Below are 23,135 nucleotides of genomic sequence, written 5' to 3' on the forward strand. Positions count from 1 at the left end.
AGGAGAATTCTTAGAAGTGATTTTTACCAAGGACAAAGGGCCTGAGCATTTTAAAGCATCTTCATAAATATTCCACATTGTTCTCTAGGGAAGTTATACCAGTTTACACCCCACCAGCAGGGTCCCATCTTGTCACAACTTTTGCAATCCATTAATCATAATTTTTCCAATCTTAGCCCTCTGGATGAGCAAAAAACAAAACCATTTGTTTTAATATGTTGTAGTATTAGTGGAGTCACATTGTTTTCAGAAGTTAGGATACTTGGATATTCTCATTTTCATGTAGTCAGTTAAGTTTTTTTTCTTTTCCGATAAAATTCTTTCCCTACCGAGAAAACAATGCCACCTATGTTTTATTCCAGTCAATCTAGAATTTATTTGGGAGGAAAGTGCAAGGTGATGTGCTACATGGATTTTTTTCCTCCCTTAGGAAATTCATATATTAATTATTCTCTTCTCCCTGATTTGTGATTCCATTTTTATGATATGCTTGTTTCTTACCATAGGATCATATAATTCTAAAAGTCATATAAACAGACATTAATTCTTATAAAACTGAAGAGATTTTATTAATGAAAACCTAAGCTGTAACACTGGGAAATGATAAGAACAGTTATAGGTTGGTGGTCTCTTTCATTACCCTAATAAAATCTAAACATTGGTAAGCAACCAAGAACTTGGTAGCAGGCTAAAAAGATCAGCAGTTCCCATTTAGTTGTGCTATGTGCAAACATTAAACAACCCATTCCAGTGATAAATGGATTTGATTTATATGTCTTCCAAACCACTGGTTTGGGAACCATTTTTAGATTAAACAAAACTGCTTTTATTTTTGGTTCAAATAATGTATTGTGAGGATGGGAAAATACCAACATCAGTCAGATCCTGAGATTAAAAACACAGTAAAAGAACTTGTTTTTCCTAGATCTGTTAACCAGATTCTTGTTTAATATGAGCAAAAAATGTTTGCTGAGGAATCAAAATTGTTAATGTGATGAGATCTTTCTTATTAAAATGAATTCACATAGAAAGCATTAATGTAATAAAGAGTAAGGTTAAATTCTTCTATCTTTCTGGGCTGTGTCGTGTATTCTTTTTTTTTTCTTTTCCTTTTTCTGTTTCTTTTTTTTTTAGCCAGTACTATGCTCTATTGATTATTGAACATTTGCTAATATATTTTGTTATCTGGTAGAACGGGTCTTCTTTTTTTCCCCTGAATTATTTTGGTTTTTTCCCACCTTTATTCTTGTACATTAATATCTCCTGGGGCTTATTTATGAATTAATCCATGTAAAACAACTAACCCAGTGCTTGGTATATACTTAAGTACTCAGTAAACATTCATTGTTGGTATTAACATCATTGCCTTTCCATGATGTTGCATTCTACAAGAGGCTTCAGGAGAAAGTTTCTTAACAATTAGATTTGTTCAAAAATAATGGTCTGCTTTGTATGATTGGAATTTGTCAGACACATGCCATATCTCCACGTGGTCACAGTTAACTCCAATATCTCTTTCCTACCTCACTTTTTGACTTGCCCTGCCTTATCAGTCCCTTATTTCCTGCACATCTTCATATTCTTTCTCTATCTGGCACAGATATCATCCACAAATCAACAGTACTGACCATAAACCTCCAGCTGCCCCCTGCTCTGGATTAATCGAACTGTCTTTGCTACTTCTTAAATACTGTTGGGAAAAGTTACACTGCCAGGAGGATTGGTGGCTGTAGAAATCCATGGTCTTCAACATCAAGTGGACCCTTCATACAATCTGCCAATTTTTCCTGTTCCAGATCAGCTTTTATCTTCCATTCACCAGAGCAACTATTTGATACCTTTATCACTCTTCTGAAGTTCTCTTCATTCATTTTGAGCACTTCTGCTTTGTAGGGAAAACAGGTGACCCTTCACATTTTGCCCAAAACTTACAGATACATTTTCGTGTGAATTGTCTTCTTCCTAACCAGGCTTTCTATTTATGGTCTTGGATAGCATAATTTTTTTCTTACCCTTAGGGACCTCACTCTATCAGATAGATAAATTCTCTCTTTAAACTTTTCCCTCTCTGCTGCCTTAACTTTTTAACTTGCTGCAGTTTCTTTCATCTTAAAAAGATTGAAAGGATAGATGGGGCTCACTGTCTTTACTTCTTTACCTCACCTCAGGTGAACTCTTCAATATTTTATGGTCTGCCATCCGTCCTCATCATTTTCATGAAATTATTGACAAAGATCATAAATGATTTAACTGTTGGTGATCCAAATGGACTTGGTTCTCTTGCAAGATTCCTGTAGCTTACACAGTATGGTTCTGTGTGTTATAATTTTATCTAGTTATGGTGTACTAGCTATAATGTTGAATTACTACCATTAATCTATTTTAGAATTTAGAAGGACTTTGAACATGAAAGTTTGGGTGGCTCATATTTTCCTTTTTACAAATTTGAAATCCCACTGCTTCCTTTTTACTATTAGTATTCCTTTGGTTAATGAGGGCTTGCAAAATTACCTCATTGAAAGTAGAGGTGTGCTTAAAATTGGTTTCATACATATTTATTTAGTGTGTGTTAAAGCATGTAACTATTTGAAGTAAGGCCACAACAAACACTGAGGACATTAACGTGGACAGAGATTTTTACATCTGGGGTAAAGAAAGGAAATTTACTTAACATTTATGGTCTTGTGGAAATAATATGAACTCTGAGCTTTAGTTTACTCATCTGTAAAATAGGGATCATAATACTTTTCTCACTAGGTTATTAAGAAGGTGCTTTATTAATAACCCCACAGCTGGTACTCACGAGTATGAGTTTCTTTTGCCTACTCACACTTTTTCCACGCCCCCCAGAACGATGAAAGGTAGAATTTTGAAGCAGTGGACTGTGGACATTGTTATGTGTTTCCAAAGTATTCTCATACCTTTTGTCCTTAGTAGACTCATTTCAGTGTGTATGATTGGACAGTGAGGAAACGAATCAAAGTTTAAGAAAGCTGTCCAAGATAAAACCATCATAGCTACAAGAGGAACTGAAATTAGTATTTTGACCTTTACATAACATGTTTTGATTTTTTTTTTTTAACTAGTCATCAAAAATATTTCAGTATACCTGGAATTCCGTGTTTACAGACATTATGGTTCCCTTTTGGTGACAACATAATACTTCAGATTAGATATAATATTCTGATTTATTTAACTATTTTCTTATTGGAAGTTTAAGTTCATAATGTCTTAAGAAGTTAGAATTTAAATTTCCAAACTTTTTATCAGACTATGATAACCTTGTCGGTAGAGCTCTTTTTTTCCTTTTTGATTTATTTTTTTTGGATTAATTCCTTTAAGTTTACTGTTTTTATATTTTAAACACTCTCATCTCTTTTATTAAAAGGAATACAAATACTGAATGTAGGCTTATTGTAAAAATGTCACACCATTTAGAAATAAAGTAGAAGATGGATACCGTCCCTTTTTAGCCTACTCACTCACCTCTCTGAAGACAGCAGTTTATTGTATAGCCTTCCTAGATAGTCTGTGTATATAAGTTATTGTATAGGTAATCTAATTTTTTTAATAATTTTTATTGGAGTATAGTTGATTTACAATGTTGTGTTAAGTATCAGATGTACAGCAAGTGAATCAGTTTATATATATATATATACATACACACACATATATACATACACACACACACACACATATCCACTCTTTTTTAGGTTCTTTTCCAATGTAGGCCATTACAGAGTATTTACTAAGTAGAGTTCCCTGTGCTATACAGTAGGTCCTTATTAGTTATCTGTTTTATATATAATAGTGTATGTATGTCAATCCCAATCTCCCAATTTATCCCTGTCCCCCTTCCTCCCTGGGAACCATAAGTTTGTTTTCTATATCTCTCTTTCTGTTTTGTAAATAAGTTCATATGTACCATTTTTTTAGTCTCCATATATAAGTGATATCATATGATATTTGTCTTTGACTGACTTCACTCAATATAACAGTCTCTAGGTCCATCCATGTTGCTGCAAATGGCATTATTTCATTCTTTTTTATGGCTGAGTAATATTCCATTGTATATATGTACCATATCTTCCTTATCCATTCCTCTGTTGATGGACATTTAGACTCCTTCCACATCCTGGCTATTGTAAATAGTGCAGTGAACATTGGGGTGCGTGTATCTTTTCGAATTATGATTTTCTCCAGATAATATGCCCAGGAGTGGAATTGCTGGATCATATGGTAGCTCTATTTTTGTTTTTTAAGGAACCTCCATACTCTTCTCCGTAGTGGTTGTACCAGTTTACATTCCCACCAACAGTGTAGGAGGGTTCCCTTCTCTCCACACTCTCTCCAGCATTTATTGTTTGTAGATTTTTTGATGATGGCCATTTCTGACTGGTGTGAGGTGATACCTCATTGTAGTTCTGATTTGCATTTCTCTAATAATTAGTGATGTTGAGTATCTTTTTATGTGCTTTTTAGCCAGCTGTATGTCTTCTTTGGAGAAATGTCTGTTTAAATCTTCTGCCCATTTTTGGATTGGGTTGTTTGTTTTTTTGATATTGAGCTGCATGAGCTGTTTGTAAATTTTGGAGATTAATCCCGTGTTGGTTGCTGCGTTTGCAAATACTTTCTCCCATTCTGGGGGTTGTCTTTTTGTTTTGTTTGTGCTTTCCTTTGCTGTATAAAGGCTTTTTTAAGCTTAATTAGATCCCTTTTGTTTTTGTTTTTATTTTCATTACTCTAGGAGGCGGATCAAAAAAGTCTTGCTGCAATTTATGTCACAGAGTGTTCTGCCTGTGTTTTCCTGTTAAGAGTTTTATAGTGTCTGGCTTTACATTTAGGTCTTTAATCCATTTTGAGTTTACTTTTGTGTATGGTGTTAGGGAGTGTTCTAATTTCAGTCTTTTACATGTAGTTGTCCAGTTTTCCCAGCACCACTTATTGAAGAGAGTATCTTTTCTCCATTGTATATTCTTGCCTCCTTTGTCATGAATTAGGTGACCATAGGTGCGTGGTTTTATCTCTGGACTTTTATCCTGTTCCATTGATCTATTTTTCTGTATTTGTGCCAGTACCATACTGGTTTTTTTTGTTTGTTTTGGTTTTTTATTTTTTGATGTGGACCATTTTAAAATTTATTTATTTATTTATGGCTGTGTTGGGTCTTTGTTTCTGTGCGAGGGCTTTCTCTAGTTGTGGCAGGCGGGGGCCACTCTTCATCGCGGTGCGCGGGCCTCTCACTATCGCGGCCTCTCTTGTTGCAGAGCACAGGCTCCAGACACGCAGGCTCAGTAATTGTGGCTCATGGGCCCAGTTGCTCCCTGACATGTGGGATCTTCCCAGACCAGGGCTCGAACCCGTATCCCCTGCATTGGCAGGCAGATTCTCAACCACTGAGTGACCAGGGAAGCCCCATGCTGTTTTTATTACTGTAGCATTGTAGTATAGTCTGAAGTCAGAGAGCATGATTCCTCCAGCTCCATTTTTCTTTCTCAAGATTGCTTTGGCTGTTTGGGGTCTTTTGTGTTTCCATACAAACTGTAAAAGTGTTTGTTCTAGTTCTGTGAAAAATGTTATCGGTAATTTGATAGGGATTGCATTGAATCTGTAGATTGCTTTGGGTAGTATAGTCATTTTGACACTAGTGATTCTTCCAATCCAAGAACACAGTATATCTCTCCATCTGTTTGTGTCATCTTTGATTTCTTTCATCCGTATCTTATAGTTTTCTGAGTACAGGTCTTTTGCCTCCTTAGGTAGGTTTATTGCTAGGTATTTTATTCTTTTTGATGCGATGGTAAATGGGATTGTTTCCCTAATTTCTCTTTCTGATCTTTCATTGTTAGTGTATAGGAATTCAAGAGATTTCTGTGTATTAATTTTGTATACTGCAACTTTACCCAGATTCATTGATGAGCTCTAGTAGTTTTCTAGTAGCATCTTTAGGATTTTCTATGTAGAGTGTCATGTCATCTGCAGTGACAGCTTTACTTCTTTTCCATTTTGGATTCCTTTATTTCTTTTTCTTCTCTGATTGCTGTGGCTAGGAATCTCATTTTTATCTTAAATGGAAATGTGCTTTATGTGTTTTACACCTAGAGGGCTTTTTGTTTTTTCACCTTTACTTAATTTGTTTGTTTGTTTGTTTTTGGCTGTGCTGCATCCAAAAATAAGATCCTTGCAGGGTCTTAGTTCCCAGACCAGGGATTGAACACTGGGCCCTAGCAGTGAAAGCGCAGAGTTGTAACTGCTGGACTGCCAGGGAATTCCCAACTGTAATTTATTTTTAACCAAGCCCTTAATGATGGACATTTAGATTGTTTCCATTGTTCTTGTTCTTGCATCAGGGAACATCGGTCTTTAAAAATTGGGAATATTCGTTCATATATTTGGGATAAATTCTTAGGGAAAAAATTGAAAAAAAAATTATTTTTATTTTTAAGCACTCTTAATAAGCTATCTTATTCCCACTAAGATTCCATCCAGTAGATCCCATGCATGAGTATTTAAAAGGCCTGAGATACATATTGGGAGTACTCATCATTTGAGAAGGGCAGACAAAGAACATGCTATAAGGCAATATTGTTTTATTGGTATTATTAGTATTCCTGAGGTTGTTAAGACTTCGAGATCTTTAGATCTTTGTTTCATGAATTCATTTCTTTATAGGTTGATTCCTGTGTTAGTGAATGGCATGAAGTACTCAGATATAGATATCATCCTACTTAAGGTAAGGAAACTATTTCCTGATGAATAGGGAAGATTATTTTTATTGACTTAGTAGATCTTTAAATTTGACTAACAGAACATTTATTTAGATTAGGCCCTATGTAAATAGGCTTTCTGTTATATAATATGCTACGGAGTTCAAAGATAATGAATTTGGGTGGTGATAGATTCTAGCTTAATTGGAGCTAACTAGGCGGTGACTTTAATAGAGTTTGCATCCATTTCCTGTTAATACAGATTGTTTGGAGTTTATTTTAAAATATGTTAAATATGTTCTGATCTTGATTCAGATACTCTAGATTATACCAGCTGGTGGGAAACCATATAATGTGGTTGAAAGTGCCTGATATCTAACATGGGTTATGTGATAGCCTATTCTCCCCTTCACAAAGAACTATTTTCTGCCCAGGGGAGTGGCTCTTAATGAAGAGGTATACAGTTGACCCTTGAAAATGGGATGTTAGCAGCATCGACCTTCAGCACAGTCAAAAATCCCTGTATAACTTTACATTTGGCCCTCCATGTCCATGGTTCCATATCTGCAGATTCAGCCAACCATGCATTATGTAGTAGTGTTAAGACTTCATTTATTGGAAAAAAATCTGCATGTTAGTGGACCCGCACAGTTCCAACCCATATCATTCAAGAGTCAACTGTATTTCAGAATAATATGCATAATCCCATCTCTGAATAGTCTCATTTTTTTACTGATATACATATTAGCTTATAATGAATATAACCAAAATTTTCCTTTAAAAAAAATATACAGGGTGATGTTGAAGAAGATGAAACAATTCCTGATAGTGAACAGGACATAAGGCCACGTTTTCATCGATCAAGGACAGTGGCTCAGCAGCATGATGAAGATGGAATTGAAGAGGAAGATGATGATGACGATGAAATTGATGATGATGATACAATTTCTGACTGGAATCTAAGTAAGTCAGAGAGGGAGAAGCACAGTCGCCAGTTTTGATAACAGTTTTGTTGAGAAATAATTCACATACAGTGCCCTCATATCATACAATTCACATACCATACAAAAGGATACAGTTGAGTGGCTTTTAGTGTATTCACAGAGTTGTGCAACCATCACCACAGTAAATTTTGGAACATTTTTATCACCCCGAAAAGAAACCCCGTGCCCATTAGTAGTCACTCCCATTTTCTTCTAGTTCCCCAGCCTTAAGCAACGACCAGTCTATATTCTGTCTCTAGGAACTGTTCTGGACATTTCCTACAAATGGAATTATACAAAAAGTGGTCCTTTGTGACTGACTTATCTGTTCATCATTTGATGGACATTTTGTTTCCCCCCTTTGGCTATTGTGAGTAATGATGCTGTGAACAGTTGTGTAAAGTTTGATGTGTAAACATAAGTTTTCAGTTCTCTTGGGTATATACCCAGGAGCAGGATTACTGGGTCATGTGGTAACTTTATGTTTAACCTTTGGAGGTACTACCAGGCTGTTTTTCAGAGTGGCTCCACCATTACATTGCCCCCAGCAGTGTCTCAGGGCTCCAGGTTCTCCACGTGCCTGCCTTTTTGGGTGTCTTTTTCTGTTATAGCCATTCTGGATGCGAAGTGATAATCTTATTGTGGGTTTGTTTTTGTATTTTCCTGACGGCTCTGCGCTTCATTTCCTTGTCATTTTATTCCTTAAAGAGACTTTATCTCACACTGTCATTTCTCAAAGGGGTATATATTTTGGTTGATACTGTGAAATAGAAACATTGACCACAGCTTTTCCTGTTGTCCTAACATAAACTTATTTTTTTGTGTGATAATTTGCATGAAAATTGGTTGATTATCATGCAGTTTTCCAAAATGATATAAATTGCTTTTGTCATATTCAGACTTACAAATATGCTTTTTAAAATCTTGGTTTTCAACCTTACCTGCAAATCCACATCATGTGTTAAGCCTGCATTCTGGGCCACATACTAATTAGATAACTCTGGGGAGAATCTAGACACCTGTGTTTTGCTTTTGCTTGCATGCTGGTTTTTAAATCTTGCTGCTCTAGTTCACAGCACATTGCACGTTTTGGGCCGCGTACTTCTTTGTTGTGGGGTCATCCTGTCCATTACAGGATTTTGAGCAGCAGCCCTGATCCCTGCCCAGTAAATGGCAGTAGCGCAGGAGGTGGGGGGAGAACACACACAAAATTGTGACAACCAGCAGTGTCTCGAGACATTGCCAAATGTTCCTTGGGACACAAAATCACCCCCAGTTAAGAACCACGCTGTGATTCAGAGGGTTGAGATTTCTAGTAACTAACTGATAGAGCAATTAAGGACATGAATCATCAGCCTGAACTGTGTAAATTATTTGGAATAATGCTGATTACTGCCCATTTAGTTTCCTATAACTAACGGTTCATTAGAGTGACTAACGTGCCCAGCCCTAGGCCAAGGACTTTGTATGCCTGTCACATTTAATCTTTCCAACAGCCTTGGGTAGGTAAAGATACTGCAAAAAGAGAAACTTCCCAAGGTTAGCTTAGCTAGTACTGGTGGCACATGTAGTTTTGGAACCCAAATCTCACACAACAAGAGAACCCAAGGTCTTCATTACTACCACAGAATTACCTCCCAGTGTATCCCTACTTTAAGGTTGGTGGGGAGCATGCATTAAGATTTAATGTAGATAACTGCAAAAATAATAATGTGTGTTGAATTGGGGGTTGGGGGGAATACTTCCTTTTCACATCCCGCCCATCTTTATGTTCTTCCAGAAATTTTTCTGTGCAGATACAGAAAAACGGGTGTACGGGCTTACCTCCTTTTGTTTCGCTTCGCTTTCTTGCACTTCATAGATAACTGCATTTTTTATAAAGTGAAGGTTCGTAGCAACGCCGCACTGATCAAGTCTGTTGGCGCCATTTTTCCAACAGCATTTACTCACTTTGTGACGCTGTCACATTTTGGTAATTCTTGGACTATTGCAAGCTTTTTTGTTATTATATTTGTTAGGGCAATCTGTGATGAGTGATCTTTGATGTTACTGTTGTAATTGTTTTGGGGCTGCGTGAACCATGCTCATGTAAGATGGCAAACTTACTAATTAGTAAATGTTGTGTGTGTTCTGACTGGTCCACCCAGCCATTGGACCATTCCAATGGGGATGGGGAAGCCATTCCCCATCTCTCTCCCTCTCCTTGAGTGTCCCTGTTCTCTGGGACACAACAATATTGAAATTAGACCAATTAATAACCCTTCAACGGCCTCTAAGTGTTCAAGTGAAAGGAAGAGTTGCATGTCTCTCACTTTAAATCAAGAGTTAGAAATGATTAAGCTGGGACTTCCCTGGTGGCACAGTGGTTAAGAATCTGCCTGCCAATCCAGGGGACACGGGTTCGAGCCCTGGTCTGGGAAGATCCCACATGCCGCGGAGCAACTAAGCCCGTGCGCCACAACTACAGAGCCCGTGCTCTAGAGCCCGCGAACTGCGGCTCCTGAAGCCCGTGCACCTAGAGCCTGCGCTCCGCAACAAGAGAAGCCACCACGATGAGAAGCCTGCGCACCACAATGAAGTAGCCCCTGCTCGCCGCAACTAGAGAAAGCCTGCGTGCAGCAACGAAGACCGAACGCAGCCAAAGAAATAATCAACGAATTAATTAAAAGAAATGATTAAGCTTAGTGAGGAAGGCATGTAGAAACTGCAGTAGGCTGGAAGCCAGGCCTCTTGTGCCAGTTAGCCAAGTTGTGAGCAAAAGAAAAGTTCTTGAAGGAAATTAAAAGTGCTACTTCAGTGAACACACAAATGATAAGAAAGCAAAACAGCTTGAATGCTGATAAGGAGAAAGTTTTTGTGGTTAACCAGCCACAACATTCCCTTAAGCCAAACCTAGTCCAGAGCAAAGCCCTAACTCTCTTCAATTCTGTGAAAGCTGAGAGAGGCGAGGAAGTTGCAGAAGAAGAGGTTGGTTCTTGAGGTTTAAGGAAGAAAGTCTTTATATTTCCATAACATAAAAACGCAGGGTGAAACAGCAAATGCTGATGTAGAAGCTGCAGCAAGTTGTTTAGAAGATCTGACTAAGATAATTAATGAAGGTGGCTGCACAAAACAACAGATTTTCAATGTAGACAAAAGAGCCTTCTGTTGGAAGAAGATGCCATCTAAGACTTTCATAGCTAGAGAGTAGAAGTCAGTGCCTGGCTTCAAAGGGCAGGCTGATTCTTGTTAGGGGCTGATGCAGCTGGTGACTTTTAAGTTGAAGCCAGTGCTCATCTACCATCCCGAAAATCCTAGAGTCCTTGAGAATTACACTAAATCTACTCTGTGCTCTATAAATGGAACAAGAAAGCCTAGATGATAGCACATTTGTTTATGACAAGGTTTACTGCATATTTTAAGCCTACTCTTGACACCTACTGCTCAGAAAAAATGATTTCTTTAAAAACATTACTGCTCATCGACAAAGTACCTGGCCACCCAAGAGCTCAGGCGGAGATGTACAATGAGGTTCATGTTTTTTTCACATCTGCTAACACAGCATCGATTCTGCAGTCCATGGAACAAGGAGTAATTTCAAGTCTTATTTAAGAAACACACGTTGTAAGGCTATAGTTGCCATAGGTAGTGATTCCTCTGAAGGATCTGGGCAGAGTAAATTGAAAACATTCTGGAAAGGATTCACCATTCTAGATGCCATTAAAAACATTTGTGGGGGCTTCCCTGGTGGCGCAGTGGTTGAGAATCTGCCTGCCGATGCAGGGGACACGGGTTCGAGCCCTGGTCCGGGAAGATCCCACATGCCGCGGAGCAGCTGGGCCCGTGAGCCACAATTACTGAGCCTGCGCGTCTGGAGCCTGTGCTCCGCAACAAGAGAGGCCGCGATAGTGAGAGGCCCGCGCACCGCGATGAAGAGTGGCCCCCACTTGCCACAACTAGAGAAAGCCCTCGCACAGAAACGAAGACCCAACACAGCCATAAATAAAATAAATGAAAATTTAAAAAAGAAAAATTTGTGATTCACGGAAAGAGATCAAAATATCAGCATTACATTAACAGGAGTTTGGAAGAAGTTGATTCTTCTTTGGGGGTTCAAGACTTCAGTGGAGAAGGTAACTGCAGATGTTGTGGAAATAGCAAAAGAACTAGAAGTGGAGCTGGAAGATGTGACTGCATTGCTGCATCTCATGAGAAAACTTTAATGGATGAGGAATTGCTTCTTACGGGTGAGCAAAGAAACTGCTTTTTCTTGAGATGGAATCTACTCCTGGTGAAGATGCTGTGAAGATTGTTGAAATGACAACTGAGGATTTAGAATATGACAGTGTTGGTTGATGAAGCCAGGAGTGTTTGAGAGGATTGATTCCAATTTTGAAAGAAGTTCTACTGCGTAAAATGCTATCAAACAGCACTGCGTGCTACAGAGAAATCGTTCATGAGAGGAAGAGTCAGTCGATGCAGCGAACTTCACTGTCGTCTTATTTAGGAAATTGCTTATAGCCACCTCAGCCTTCAGCAACCACCACCATCAAGGCCAGACCCTCCACAGAAAGATTACAGCTTTTCGAAGGCTCAGATAATGCTTAGCATTTTTTAGCTATAAAGTATATTTTAGTTACGGTATGTACATGGTTTATAGACATAAAGCTATTACACACTTCAGTAGACTACAGCATAGTGTGAACATAACTTTTACATGCACTAGGAAACCAAAAAGTTCAATTGACTCACTTTGTTGTGGTGGTCTAGAACTGAACCTGCAATATCTGAGGTATGCCTGTGTCTTCTTTTTAGCAGGGGAGGCTGATTTTCCAGAAGTGAAATCAGATCATATGTACTCTGCTGATTTTTTTCCATATATCATGCAACTCATCCTGTGTCAGTACCTAAATATTTCATTCTGTTTCCTGGCAGTATAATATTCATATGAATGGATCTACATACAGTATAAGTAAGACCCTTTTGATGAGTAAGGTGTTATTTCTGGCCAACGTAACAGCTTTATTTAAAAAAAAAAAAAAGGTAGTCGTATACAGGATAAAATATCTTCATAATTAGTTTGCTAATTCTTGGTCATAAAGTATTCTTGTCAATAGAATTTTTTTCCTGTAACAGACTACCTCCTATTTAATTGAATTCTTTAAAACTTTGTAGAGGTAAAAATAAAGTGTTGTACATACAACAAATTTTATCTCTATATAGATACAGATTTATAGATATATAACAAAATGATAATGGAAGTTAATGTAATGTCTTTGAATTAAATATTTCCATAGGAAAATGTTCTGCGGCTGCCCTAGATGTTCTTGCAAATGTGTATCGTGATGAGCTTTTGCCACATATTTTGCCCCTTCTGAAAGAATTACTTTTTCATCATGAATGGGTTGTTAAAGAATCAGGCATCTTGGTTTTAGGAGCAATTGCTGAAGGTAAGTCTAAATCAAACTTGAACTGTAAAGTCCTCAATAGGTGCTAATGTGTCTAGGCTACTTTAAGGACTTGTTACTCTGTAAGCAGAAACTGTTCACGTACTTTGTTGTCTTGTGTTGCTAATAAGACTATTGAGGTAGATAAGACTATGATCCACATTAGCCTTAAAAACGATATTTGAGTCTAAAAGCCATCTTAGGATAAGTTTTTACTTTGAGCTAGTTAATTATTATTAAACAACCATAGACTTACTTACAACCCCAGCCAGATATTTTGCAAATGCTTTTGTTATAATAAAGAGAACAGAATGAGAGGATTCTGATGTCAGAAGCATCCCTGTTGCTAGAAAAATAACTTCCATAGGTAAGTGTAAGAAACATAAGTCAAGTGTCATCATCCTCTATAAAGGATTATTATTCTGTCCTAGCTGTAAACATCTATCTACAAGAAATTGAAGCATTTACAGGCATTTTTGAAAGCCATAATTTCTGTAGCAGAAGTAAAATGCGCTTTCCTAACCCTACTGAAAGATACTTAAAGAGCAGTTAGCGCTCATTTCAGTTATTTCTTTAAAATAATTTTGGAACAGATTAGTGCAATATATTTATTGGAATGGAGATGATCTGAATGTGTTTCATGGATGCACGTATCAGTTTAGTATTCAACTGAAATAATTTTGTTTTAACCAAACTTCAGCACTTCCTGAAATAGTTCTGTGGGTTTTTTTCCTAGGTTGCATGCAGGGCATGATTCCATACCTACCTGAGCTCATTCCTCACCTTATTCAGTGCCTCTCTGATAAAAAGGCTCTTGTGCGTTCCATAACGTGCTGGACTCTTAGCCGCTATGCACACTGGGTAGTCAGCCAGCCCCCAGACACGTACCTGAAGCCATTAATGACAGAACTGCTAAAGCGTATCCTGGATAGCAACAAGAGAGTACAAGAAGCTGCCTGCAGGTGAGACATTCATAACAAAATGTTCATTGTGGGAGAAGGGAGTGTGAGTATTTCAGGGAGAAACTTAATTTTCAAATGTGTGTTGGAATGTTGATATTAAACCACTAATGGGGTTTTTGTTATCTGTATCTTTGAACCTGATTTATAAAACCTGATGGTTTTATAAATCCAAATGAGACTCTACCTAGACATCCATATTTGCTGTTTCTTCACGTTTTTTTTTCTTAGTGGCTTTAACAGTAGCATTATCTTTCACCCTAATTCCCACACAGATATCTGGAGTGGAAGTGGCAAGGGTCCTACTCTTGAAGGAATAAAAAAGTTTGAGCAGAGTGACATTATTAGTCGACAGGTCAACTACGATAACTAAGTTGCCACATAGTGATTCAACTCCAGTAGCAACTCTGTCAGTTGCATTTGGGGCTGCCTCTGTTTTTACATCAGATCAGCAGTTAGTTTCATTACTACCAGCATTTCTGTTTTCTGAAGCAAACCTTCATGTTCTAAAAAGGCTTGCCACTTAATGTTTATAGTTCTTAATTTTTCAAATAGAATTGCTTTTACTGTTGACTTTGTTAATAAGAAGAAATAGCTGTTGAAAGAGAGGAAAGTAAATTTCAGTGTAGCTGGACTTTACCAGATCTGAAGCAAAAATGTCTGGAAGAGTCCTAATTCGTAATGATGTGAAAGAAAGTTAAACAAGGGAGCTTTGGTGATTAATAGCACTCAATATTTTTTCAAGCGGGGGGAGGATACCGATTATGCTTGGTTTCCTGTAGATTATTCATTCAGCAAGGTTTTTTTTAGTTCCCTACTAATTGTTAGGCATATATTAAATGCCGAGCTTACAGTCTCTGCATCTTAAAATTTACAGGCTAGTAGGGCATACTGAACAACTATATAATTATAATTTGTGGAAAGTGCCATGAAGGAAATAGATATAGCTCAATGCTAATGAATAAGACTTCAATTAACAAATGGCTTAAGCCTATCATTTTAGGAAATTCCTACCTGGCTAGAACAGAAGAAAATAACCTTAATTTTACAAACGAAGGGCCAGATACACCTTAAAGTCGAGACACATTTAGGTATAAATTGAAGTAATTGCCCTGAGGCCCTAGAGTTTGTTCGTTTCTTGTATATTTGTCCTAAAAAATAAGCTGCATATAAACAAATTTATAATAACAAATGCACTGTGCATTCTAATGTATAGTGTGGTGCCTAGAGAAAATTTTTTAAACTTTACTGAGGAATAATTGACAAAAATAATTGCATATACTTAATGTGTACCACATGTTGATTTTGATATACATAAGCATGGTAGAACAGTTACCAAGATCAAGATCCTATAGTTAACATGGGTAACTCTTTTTTCTGTGAGAATGCTTAAGATCTACTCAGCAACTTTCAGGTATACAGTGCTATGTTAACTATAGTCACCATACTGTACATTAGATCCTTAGAATTTATTCCTTTTTTTCTTTTTTTTTTTGAATTTTTTTTTTATACAGCAGTTTCTTATTAGTTATCTATTTTATACATATTAGTGTGTATATGTCAATCCCAATCTCCCAATTCATCCCACTACCCCCACCAACCCCGCCACTTAGAATTTATTCTTATAACTGAAAATTTGTGCCCTTTGACCTCCAGCACCCCATTTCCCCCTCCCACTAAGAAAAACATTTGAGAGATCGTCATACTGCTATGTTCTCATACATCTCAAACATCCTAAGTGTTAAAAAATGTTTCCATCATTTAACAGTGTCAATTCTGATTTCATTAATCTGGAACATCACTAGAATGTAAACCCCCCGAGAATGGGGACATTGTTTTGTTCATTGCTATGTTCCCAGCACTCAGTCACTAAATAAATAGTAAACACCAAATAAATTGTTGAATGAACCAACAATAGTTTTAGATTTTACCATTGTAGTTAAGCACGTGCCCGTAAGTGACAGCATAAGGAATGGGAAAGAAATGGTTAAAAATAAGCATCTGGTGTGGTACGGTAAGGAGATATGCATGTAAAGTGTAATAGGTATTCTATAAACTGTAGACTTAGATTCCTGTCTCTATTGTAAACTGTTTCTTTTCTACAACAGTGATCTCTCTTTTTAAATTATAGTGCCTTTGCTACCCTGGAAGAGGAGGCTTGTACAGAACTTGTTCCTTACCTTGCTTATATACTTGATACCTTGGTCTTTGCATTTAGTAAATACCAGCATAAAAACCTGCTCATTCTTTATGATGCCATAGGAACATTAGCAGATTCAGTAGGACATCACTTAAACAAACCTGTAAGTACCTATGATGAACTGTTAAGGAAAAAATTAAATATAAAGCATAGTTACAATCAATAGGTTAACATATTTGAAAATTAACGTGTTTGGGGAGATGTGAACACTTAGTGTTTGCTGCTTTAAGAATGTAGAGCTGAAAAAGACAGCAAGTGTATTCACCTTTTAAGTAGTATTTGAAAAAAATATGTGCAGGGTGTGAAGATTACAGGAGCATATCACATGAATGCACCAACACTTTTTAGAGTGACTAAAGGAAAGAGGATAAAGGTTTTATACTCTGGATTTCAGCTTTTACTTAATTCCGAGTAGTTTTGTGTCTCACTTAATAAACACTAGCTTTAGAGTACCACATCTAAACATCTGTGTTTTCTCACTGGGACTTACAAGTATGAGGAATACACTAAGGTAAAATAGTTAAAAATTAGGGTAATAGATTAAAATGCTAAATAGTGGTACAGAAGTGTGGCTAGGAAGCCAGACTCTGTCTCTAGTAGTATTAAGAATTGAAGAGATGGGTGGAATTTAATTTGTTTAAATAGGATTTAAGTAATATTAGAATTTTAATATAGCTCGAAATTCCCTGCTGAAGAATAGATTTCATGTTTATGATTACTCTCTGAAACATCATAAGAAATTGTCTGTGTTTATAAGTTATACTTAAAACTTGGTGCAGTGCACTTGTTTGTGGGTTTGCTTTGATGTTGGTTGTTTTGGTTTTGTTTGGTGGGGGGATTCCTAATATCTTAGATTAGACCATTTAGAATCTGTGCTCCTGTTTACATGATTACTATGTTTATTGACTTGGTTGCGTGAATTCTTCCGTTTTAGTAAGAACATTTAAATGATTATGAATTTTTTTCTGCAAATGTCCTTAATAAGTTTACCTGTCATTTATAACCTACTGCACAGCAGGAGTCATTACATGTCACAAGCCCCAGGACTAAAAAAAAATTCAGTCAAAGAATGAGTCTTAAAATTCTTTCAGTAATAATTTTACACAATTACTGTAAATGGATTTTAATTTTCATAGACTCAAAATGGACTAGTTTACATATGGTAGTGGAGCTTTATGTGTTTTTCATCGTTGTAATTAGGAATATATTCAGATGCTAATGCCTCCACTGATCCAGAAATGGAACATGTTAAAGGATGAAGATAAAGATCTCTTCCCTTTACTTGAGGTATGCTAAGCTGGTAACATTTAGTTAATCTGTGTTTCATCAAAAAACACGTGTTCAAATCTAAAATGGGTATATGTGGTAAGTGTTAATTTACATTCTGAACCATTTCTGTTAAAATGCTGCATAAATATGTAACTTCCCGTAACTTTAATTATGGTACATCTAAAATTTTCTGTTTTCACAGAAATACTGTGAAACAGAAAAAGTGTAATGGATGTGTTATGCTTTTTTTTTTTTTAAGTAGACAGTGGATTGAATTGTATGTTTTCTAGCCTGCTCTACTTAATTGATAGTAAATTATCTTGGAGATCTTTCCATATCAGCATATATATGTCCATCTCTATTTAACTATTTCTTTATATGGATATATAGCCATGTCATAATTGACATAAATTCTTTTATATATTATCTGTTGTTTATACATACATATACTCATATATATGTGAAGTAGCACTGGGACTCTGATGGGAGGGACTTCACTTTATACCTTTTCTATCTAGTTTGAAGTTTTGTTTTCTTGTGTACTTAAATGCTTTTTTTAACCAAAAAAAAATGTATATGCTCTTTAAATAACTGAATACATTCTCAAATGTGGTAGCTTAAACCTAGACGAATTGATATTGGTAGAGCCAGTTCAGTCATTCTTGTTCCCCCTATCATTTCAGGGGTCACCACTTCTGCCATGGATTGTCCCTAACCAGCAAAGTAAAAACTTCTGTGACTGAGCAATGGCTAATCCTGGGCCCAACAAAACAAGAAGAATTATTATGACTAGATATATTTACTTCCAGGCAGGGGCTCAGAATGTGCCCAGTAAAGTCCACCCACAGTATTGACCAGAATGGGAGGATAAATAAATGTCTCTCTTACATTTGAGGAAAAAATAGGAATACATAATACTTAAATCTGTTTCTGAAAGATAATGTTCATTATAGAAACCTTTACATTTTTTTGAGGAAACCTCCCCTGACCAGCTAGTAAACTTAACAGCAATGAATGGCATCCAAAGGAGAGGTTTGAAAAGGTAAACCTGCTATGCTATAGACTAGTAGAACAGGCTCATAAGTGACCGGGATCTTATTGAGTACACTTTGAAGCATTTATCATAATCTCAATTATACCTAGAAGTTTTACACATCTGCGTTATCCTTTCTAGTGCCTATCTTCAGTTGCCACAGCCCTGCAGTCTGGCTTCCTTCCATACTGTGAACCTGTGTATCAGCGTTGTGTAAACCTAGTACAGAAGACTCTTGCACAAGCAATGGTATTTTTAAAAATTTTTATATCTCTCCCTTCTTGCCATATCATAAACATTTTTCTAAGGATAGGCATAATGTATACAAACTTTTTAATTGATTCAAAGTAAGTTTTCAAAAAATTGTGTCTTAATTTCAGCTGAACAATGCTCAACCAGATCAGTATGAGGCTCCAGATAAAGATTTTATGATAGTGGCTCTTGATTTACTCAGTGGCCTGGCTGAAGGACTTGGAGGCAACATTGAACAGCTAGTAGCCCGAAGTAACATTCTAACACTAATGTATCAGTGCATGCAGGTGAGACTTATTAAATTGAAATTAATTGAAACCTGGTTCTCTGTGTCACATTGGGGTTAATTTCTTCTTCTTTCTTGCAGGATAAAATGCCAGAGGTTCGACAGAGTTCCTTCGCCCTGTTAGGTGATCTGACAAAAGCTTGCTTTCAGCATGTTAAGCCTTGTATAGGTATGAATATTTTCTATTGCTGTGATGTGATTTTTAACATTATTTTTCATCAGCTATGGTTTACATTATTAAACTGAAATACCATGAAATCCCAACATTTATAAGTGTACATTTTACTGGTTAGAGCTGCTCTGATTCAAGCAGGCAGGATGGGAAGCCCTCCCTGTTCCTTGTTTCTTTGAATTCACCATCACTTCAGCAGCTCGTTAGGCGTTCATGTGACTGGAGAGAAGTTGGAAGAGTATTACTTTAGAGTAAAGGACATGCCCACCTGTGAATCCTTGGTCCTATATGCTAGTTCATGGATACTTCTTGAATAGCCTCTCTTTTTTGGTAGAGGTACCCAGTAATAATAATAATCAGGTTTTCTCATGATAAACCAGCATAATTTTTCAGGTACTATAGGAAACTTCAAACAACTTTCTTAAAAGTAAATAATGATTTGTTTCTGTTGAAATGGCATAGCATTTGTCTTAGCCTTTTGTGAAGATAAGAAGGGATTCCTTGAATAATGTAACCTGAATTGCTGTCAGACCCATGGATTAAATGGGGTTTTGGTTATTTTTCCTTCATTTCTATATCCCATCATTTAATCTTGGTTTAAAGCATTGATCTAAAATGGTTTTTTCTGTTGGTTTTTTTTTTTTTTTCATTTGATACAGTGTGCTTTGGGGAGCCTCCCTCCAGTTTTTATTAAGATGTAATTGGCATATCATTGTATAAGTTTAAGGTGTGCAACGTAATGATTTGATATATGTATATATTGGGAAACGATTACCACAGTGTTTAATTAATAACATCTATCACCTCACATAGTTAAAATATTTTGTGTGGGGGGGGGGTGAGAACTTTTAAGATCTGCTCTCTTAGCAACTTTCAAATATACAATACAGTATTGTTAACTATAGTTATAATGTGATATACTACATCCCCCAGAACCTAACTTATTTTAGAACTGGAAGATTGTACCTTTTGACCTTCAGCCAATTCCCAGTTATACTTTTCAATAATAACTGTCTTTCTGAACTTTGAATAATAACATTATTTATGACGTATTAAAGTAAACCATCAAGTTTAAGCCTAACCACTCTAAATGAAAGTGTAATGAATTTTTGTTTTATGGAAAGCTTGTTCTACAAATATTTGCCACCTGATTTAGTTTTTATGAGTTGAAACTTGTATGAAAGATTACATTTCTTTTTTTATTTTACGACTTTATAGATCATGTACCTTCTTCAGGAGGTACAGTGTGTCTAGTTGTCTCCCTGTTTTTAATGTTACCAACCATGATGATTATTTTCCAGGTTAGTGTTTCTCAACTGGAGCAATTTGGCAATGTCTGGAGACATTTTAACACTGGGGGTGTGTTACTGGTGTCTAGTGGGTAGAGGCAAAGGATGTTGCAAAACATCCTACAACACATGAGACAGCCCCTCGCCACAGTAGAATAATCTGACCCAGATTATCAGTGTTGCTGAGATTGAGAAACTGTGAGATCGACTGGTTTATTAGGGGTTAAAAAATGATACTCTAATTCTTCATTTTGTAGTGAGAATGCATATATAGAGACATTTCCCATATCAATAAATTATTGCCCTGAGGTACAAATCATATAGGAGAAGAGGCAGGATAATTACTTGATTCTTTCTCTTTATTTACCAGTTTTCAAAATAATAATTGATTTCCAGCATCTTCCACAGGTATCTATATTATGTTTCAGAGTTTAATTTGTGTTTGTTAGAGTGTCAGTATGAACTCATGATGCTCAAATTGTCCTACCGCTGGCAACAGGAGCTTTACCAACTTGAGTCCGGAGTCTTTTCTGGTATGAAAAAATAGTCCAGGCTTGTTTCGTACATTTCCTGCCCTTAGCCTGCGGTGGGACATTACTCTGATAGCCCTTTTTCCTTTTAACTGGAAAGTGATATTTAGAGACCACAATCTGAGCACTAGGGTAAAAGTTAATGTAAAAGCCAAAATCATTGATTTAAAATTTTCTGAGTGTGAAAAACCAGCTTTGAAGAAAGTTCTATTGTATCACGTTTTCCTCACTTTATTTTAAATTTTCTCAGTCTGATGACGAGAGAGATTACTCTGACCAGCTCTTTTTAATGATACTTAAAATAAAACCAAAACTTGGGCTTCCTGATACATTTCACATGAACGTTCAGTGGCCAGATACTGCTTCCTTCGGTTTCTTAAGATAATTATTACCAACAGCTTTTTTTTTTTTTTTTTTAAGGCTGTTTCTTGCCTAGATTTCAGTTTCCATCTGGTAGATTTCCTTTAAAGCACAAAACACTGCTATTGAGAAGTTTACTACATAGTTTTTAAAAACTTTTTTTTTCTAGCTGATTTCATGCCAATATTGGGAACCAACCTAAATCCAGAGTTCATTTCAGTCTGCAATAATGCTACATGGGCAATTGGAGAAATCTCCATTCAAATGGGTAAGATTTTTTTCCCCTTTAAAAATATACATTTTTAGATAATTTAATATTTTATAATGAGCTTTATATATATGAATATTATAACGTATCACAGTAAAGGGGGCAGAAATATTTTACATTGATATTTTAACAATGAAATTTTTCTTTTTTGTTTTCTCTTTTGGGAATGATCTAGGTATAGAGATGCAGCCTTATATTCCTATGGTGTTGCACCAGCTTGTAGAAATCATTAACAGACCCAACACACCAAAGACGTTGTTAGAGAATACAGGTACCATATGACTGAACTGTTATGGTGAAGAGAAAATTATTTGCCTTTTTATTTTACGTTAAGATGTGTAGAGAAACTAAAGCAAAGCTAGCTTTAGAAACCCAGCTTATTAATTAACAGCTAATTTGTATTCTCAGTAATGAAATATACTGTTTTAGCTTCATTCCATAGCCAGTTTTCAGAAACTTTCAAAAAAACACTTTCTCCCCTGTTATAGTGTTTTAATACTGCCTAAAATGGGCCCCAACTAAAATAACTGTTGAATGATACGAATTTTACTTTCACATTAATTCAGAGAGTACCTGGCAGCTGGGGAGTATTTTTTTTTCTTTTTTTTTTTTTTTTTTTTAATCTGTAAAAATGTAGCCAAAAATAGATTGCATTATAGTGGCTAGTTCATTAATAATGGCATATGTATTTTGTATTTTGTTGTATACTCTTCTTCAGATTGGGAACTTAAAGCAGTATCTTGTGGGATTTTTATTCAGGAGGCTTGTTTCTCTTTTGCATTTATAGAGAGCATGTTTATATTAAAGAGTACCTTCCATACTATAAAACACATTGCAGGGTTATTTCTTTCCACCCTCCCTGATTTTTTAAAATGTAAATTTTGTTTTCAATCAGGCACATTTTTTTCTTGATATACTAAGACAATTCCAGTAGTATATTCATAGTCAGTGAATGCCTTACCAATATACTGGACAAGGAATCAAATAAGTTTTTCTAAATAAAAATTTATCTTCAAAGGTATTTTAATTTTACATTTTTTAATTATAGAAAGTTTATTATATCCTAATGTGATTAATTAATGTGATTATTGGTATGGAAGGAAATCTTTTAATTATGAAACAGTTATATGGCTGTTTGACTGTATGGGTACTGTTTATATCATAAAGTGAATTAGATTTTCTTGCTGAAAAGTATAAAAAGCTATGTATAGGATGGTTATGAAATCTTGTCAGGTTTTTATCTCTTTAGAATGCAGTACCTATACATGACATTCAGATTTGGAACACCTGGCCATTATCAAATTACTGTTGAACCTTAAGAAACTTCCTATTTATTTTTAAATGTGAATGCATAACTGCAAATAAATGTTGAGTGTAATGTATATTAAAGTTTCTTGTGGG

General features: G+C 36.1%; 1 protein-coding gene across 4 annotated transcripts in view; it reads left to right on the top strand.

Moving 5' to 3' along the window:
* TNPO1 (transportin 1) overlaps positions 1–23,135 on the top strand; it is a 92,782-nt gene that overhangs the window by 55,490 nt on the left and 14,157 nt on the right. For all 4 annotated transcript variants that reach the window (XM_057539776.1, XM_007175942.3, XM_007175940.2 and 1 more), the window contains 11 exons: positions 6,673–6,733; positions 7,502–7,670; positions 12,967–13,119; positions 13,853–14,078; positions 16,207–16,378; positions 17,476–17,562; positions 18,719–18,826; positions 18,958–19,116; positions 19,197–19,284; positions 21,636–21,734; positions 21,910–22,005. In XM_057539776.1, coding sequence (XP_057395759.1) covers positions 6,673–6,733; positions 7,502–7,670; positions 12,967–13,119; positions 13,853–14,078; positions 16,207–16,378; positions 17,476–17,562; positions 18,719–18,826; positions 18,958–19,116; positions 19,197–19,284; positions 21,636–21,734; positions 21,910–22,005 — 1,418 coding nt within the window. The remainder of the gene's footprint in view (positions 1–6,672; positions 6,734–7,501; positions 7,671–12,966; positions 13,120–13,852; positions 14,079–16,206; positions 16,379–17,475; positions 17,563–18,718; positions 18,827–18,957; positions 19,117–19,196; positions 19,285–21,635; positions 21,735–21,909; positions 22,006–23,135) is intronic.

The sequence above is a fragment of the Balaenoptera acutorostrata genome, chromosome 2 (assembly GCF_949987535.1).
Source record: "Balaenoptera acutorostrata chromosome 2, mBalAcu1.1, whole genome shotgun sequence".
NCBI classification, from domain to species: domain Eukaryota; kingdom Metazoa; phylum Chordata; class Mammalia; order Artiodactyla; family Balaenopteridae; genus Balaenoptera; species Balaenoptera acutorostrata.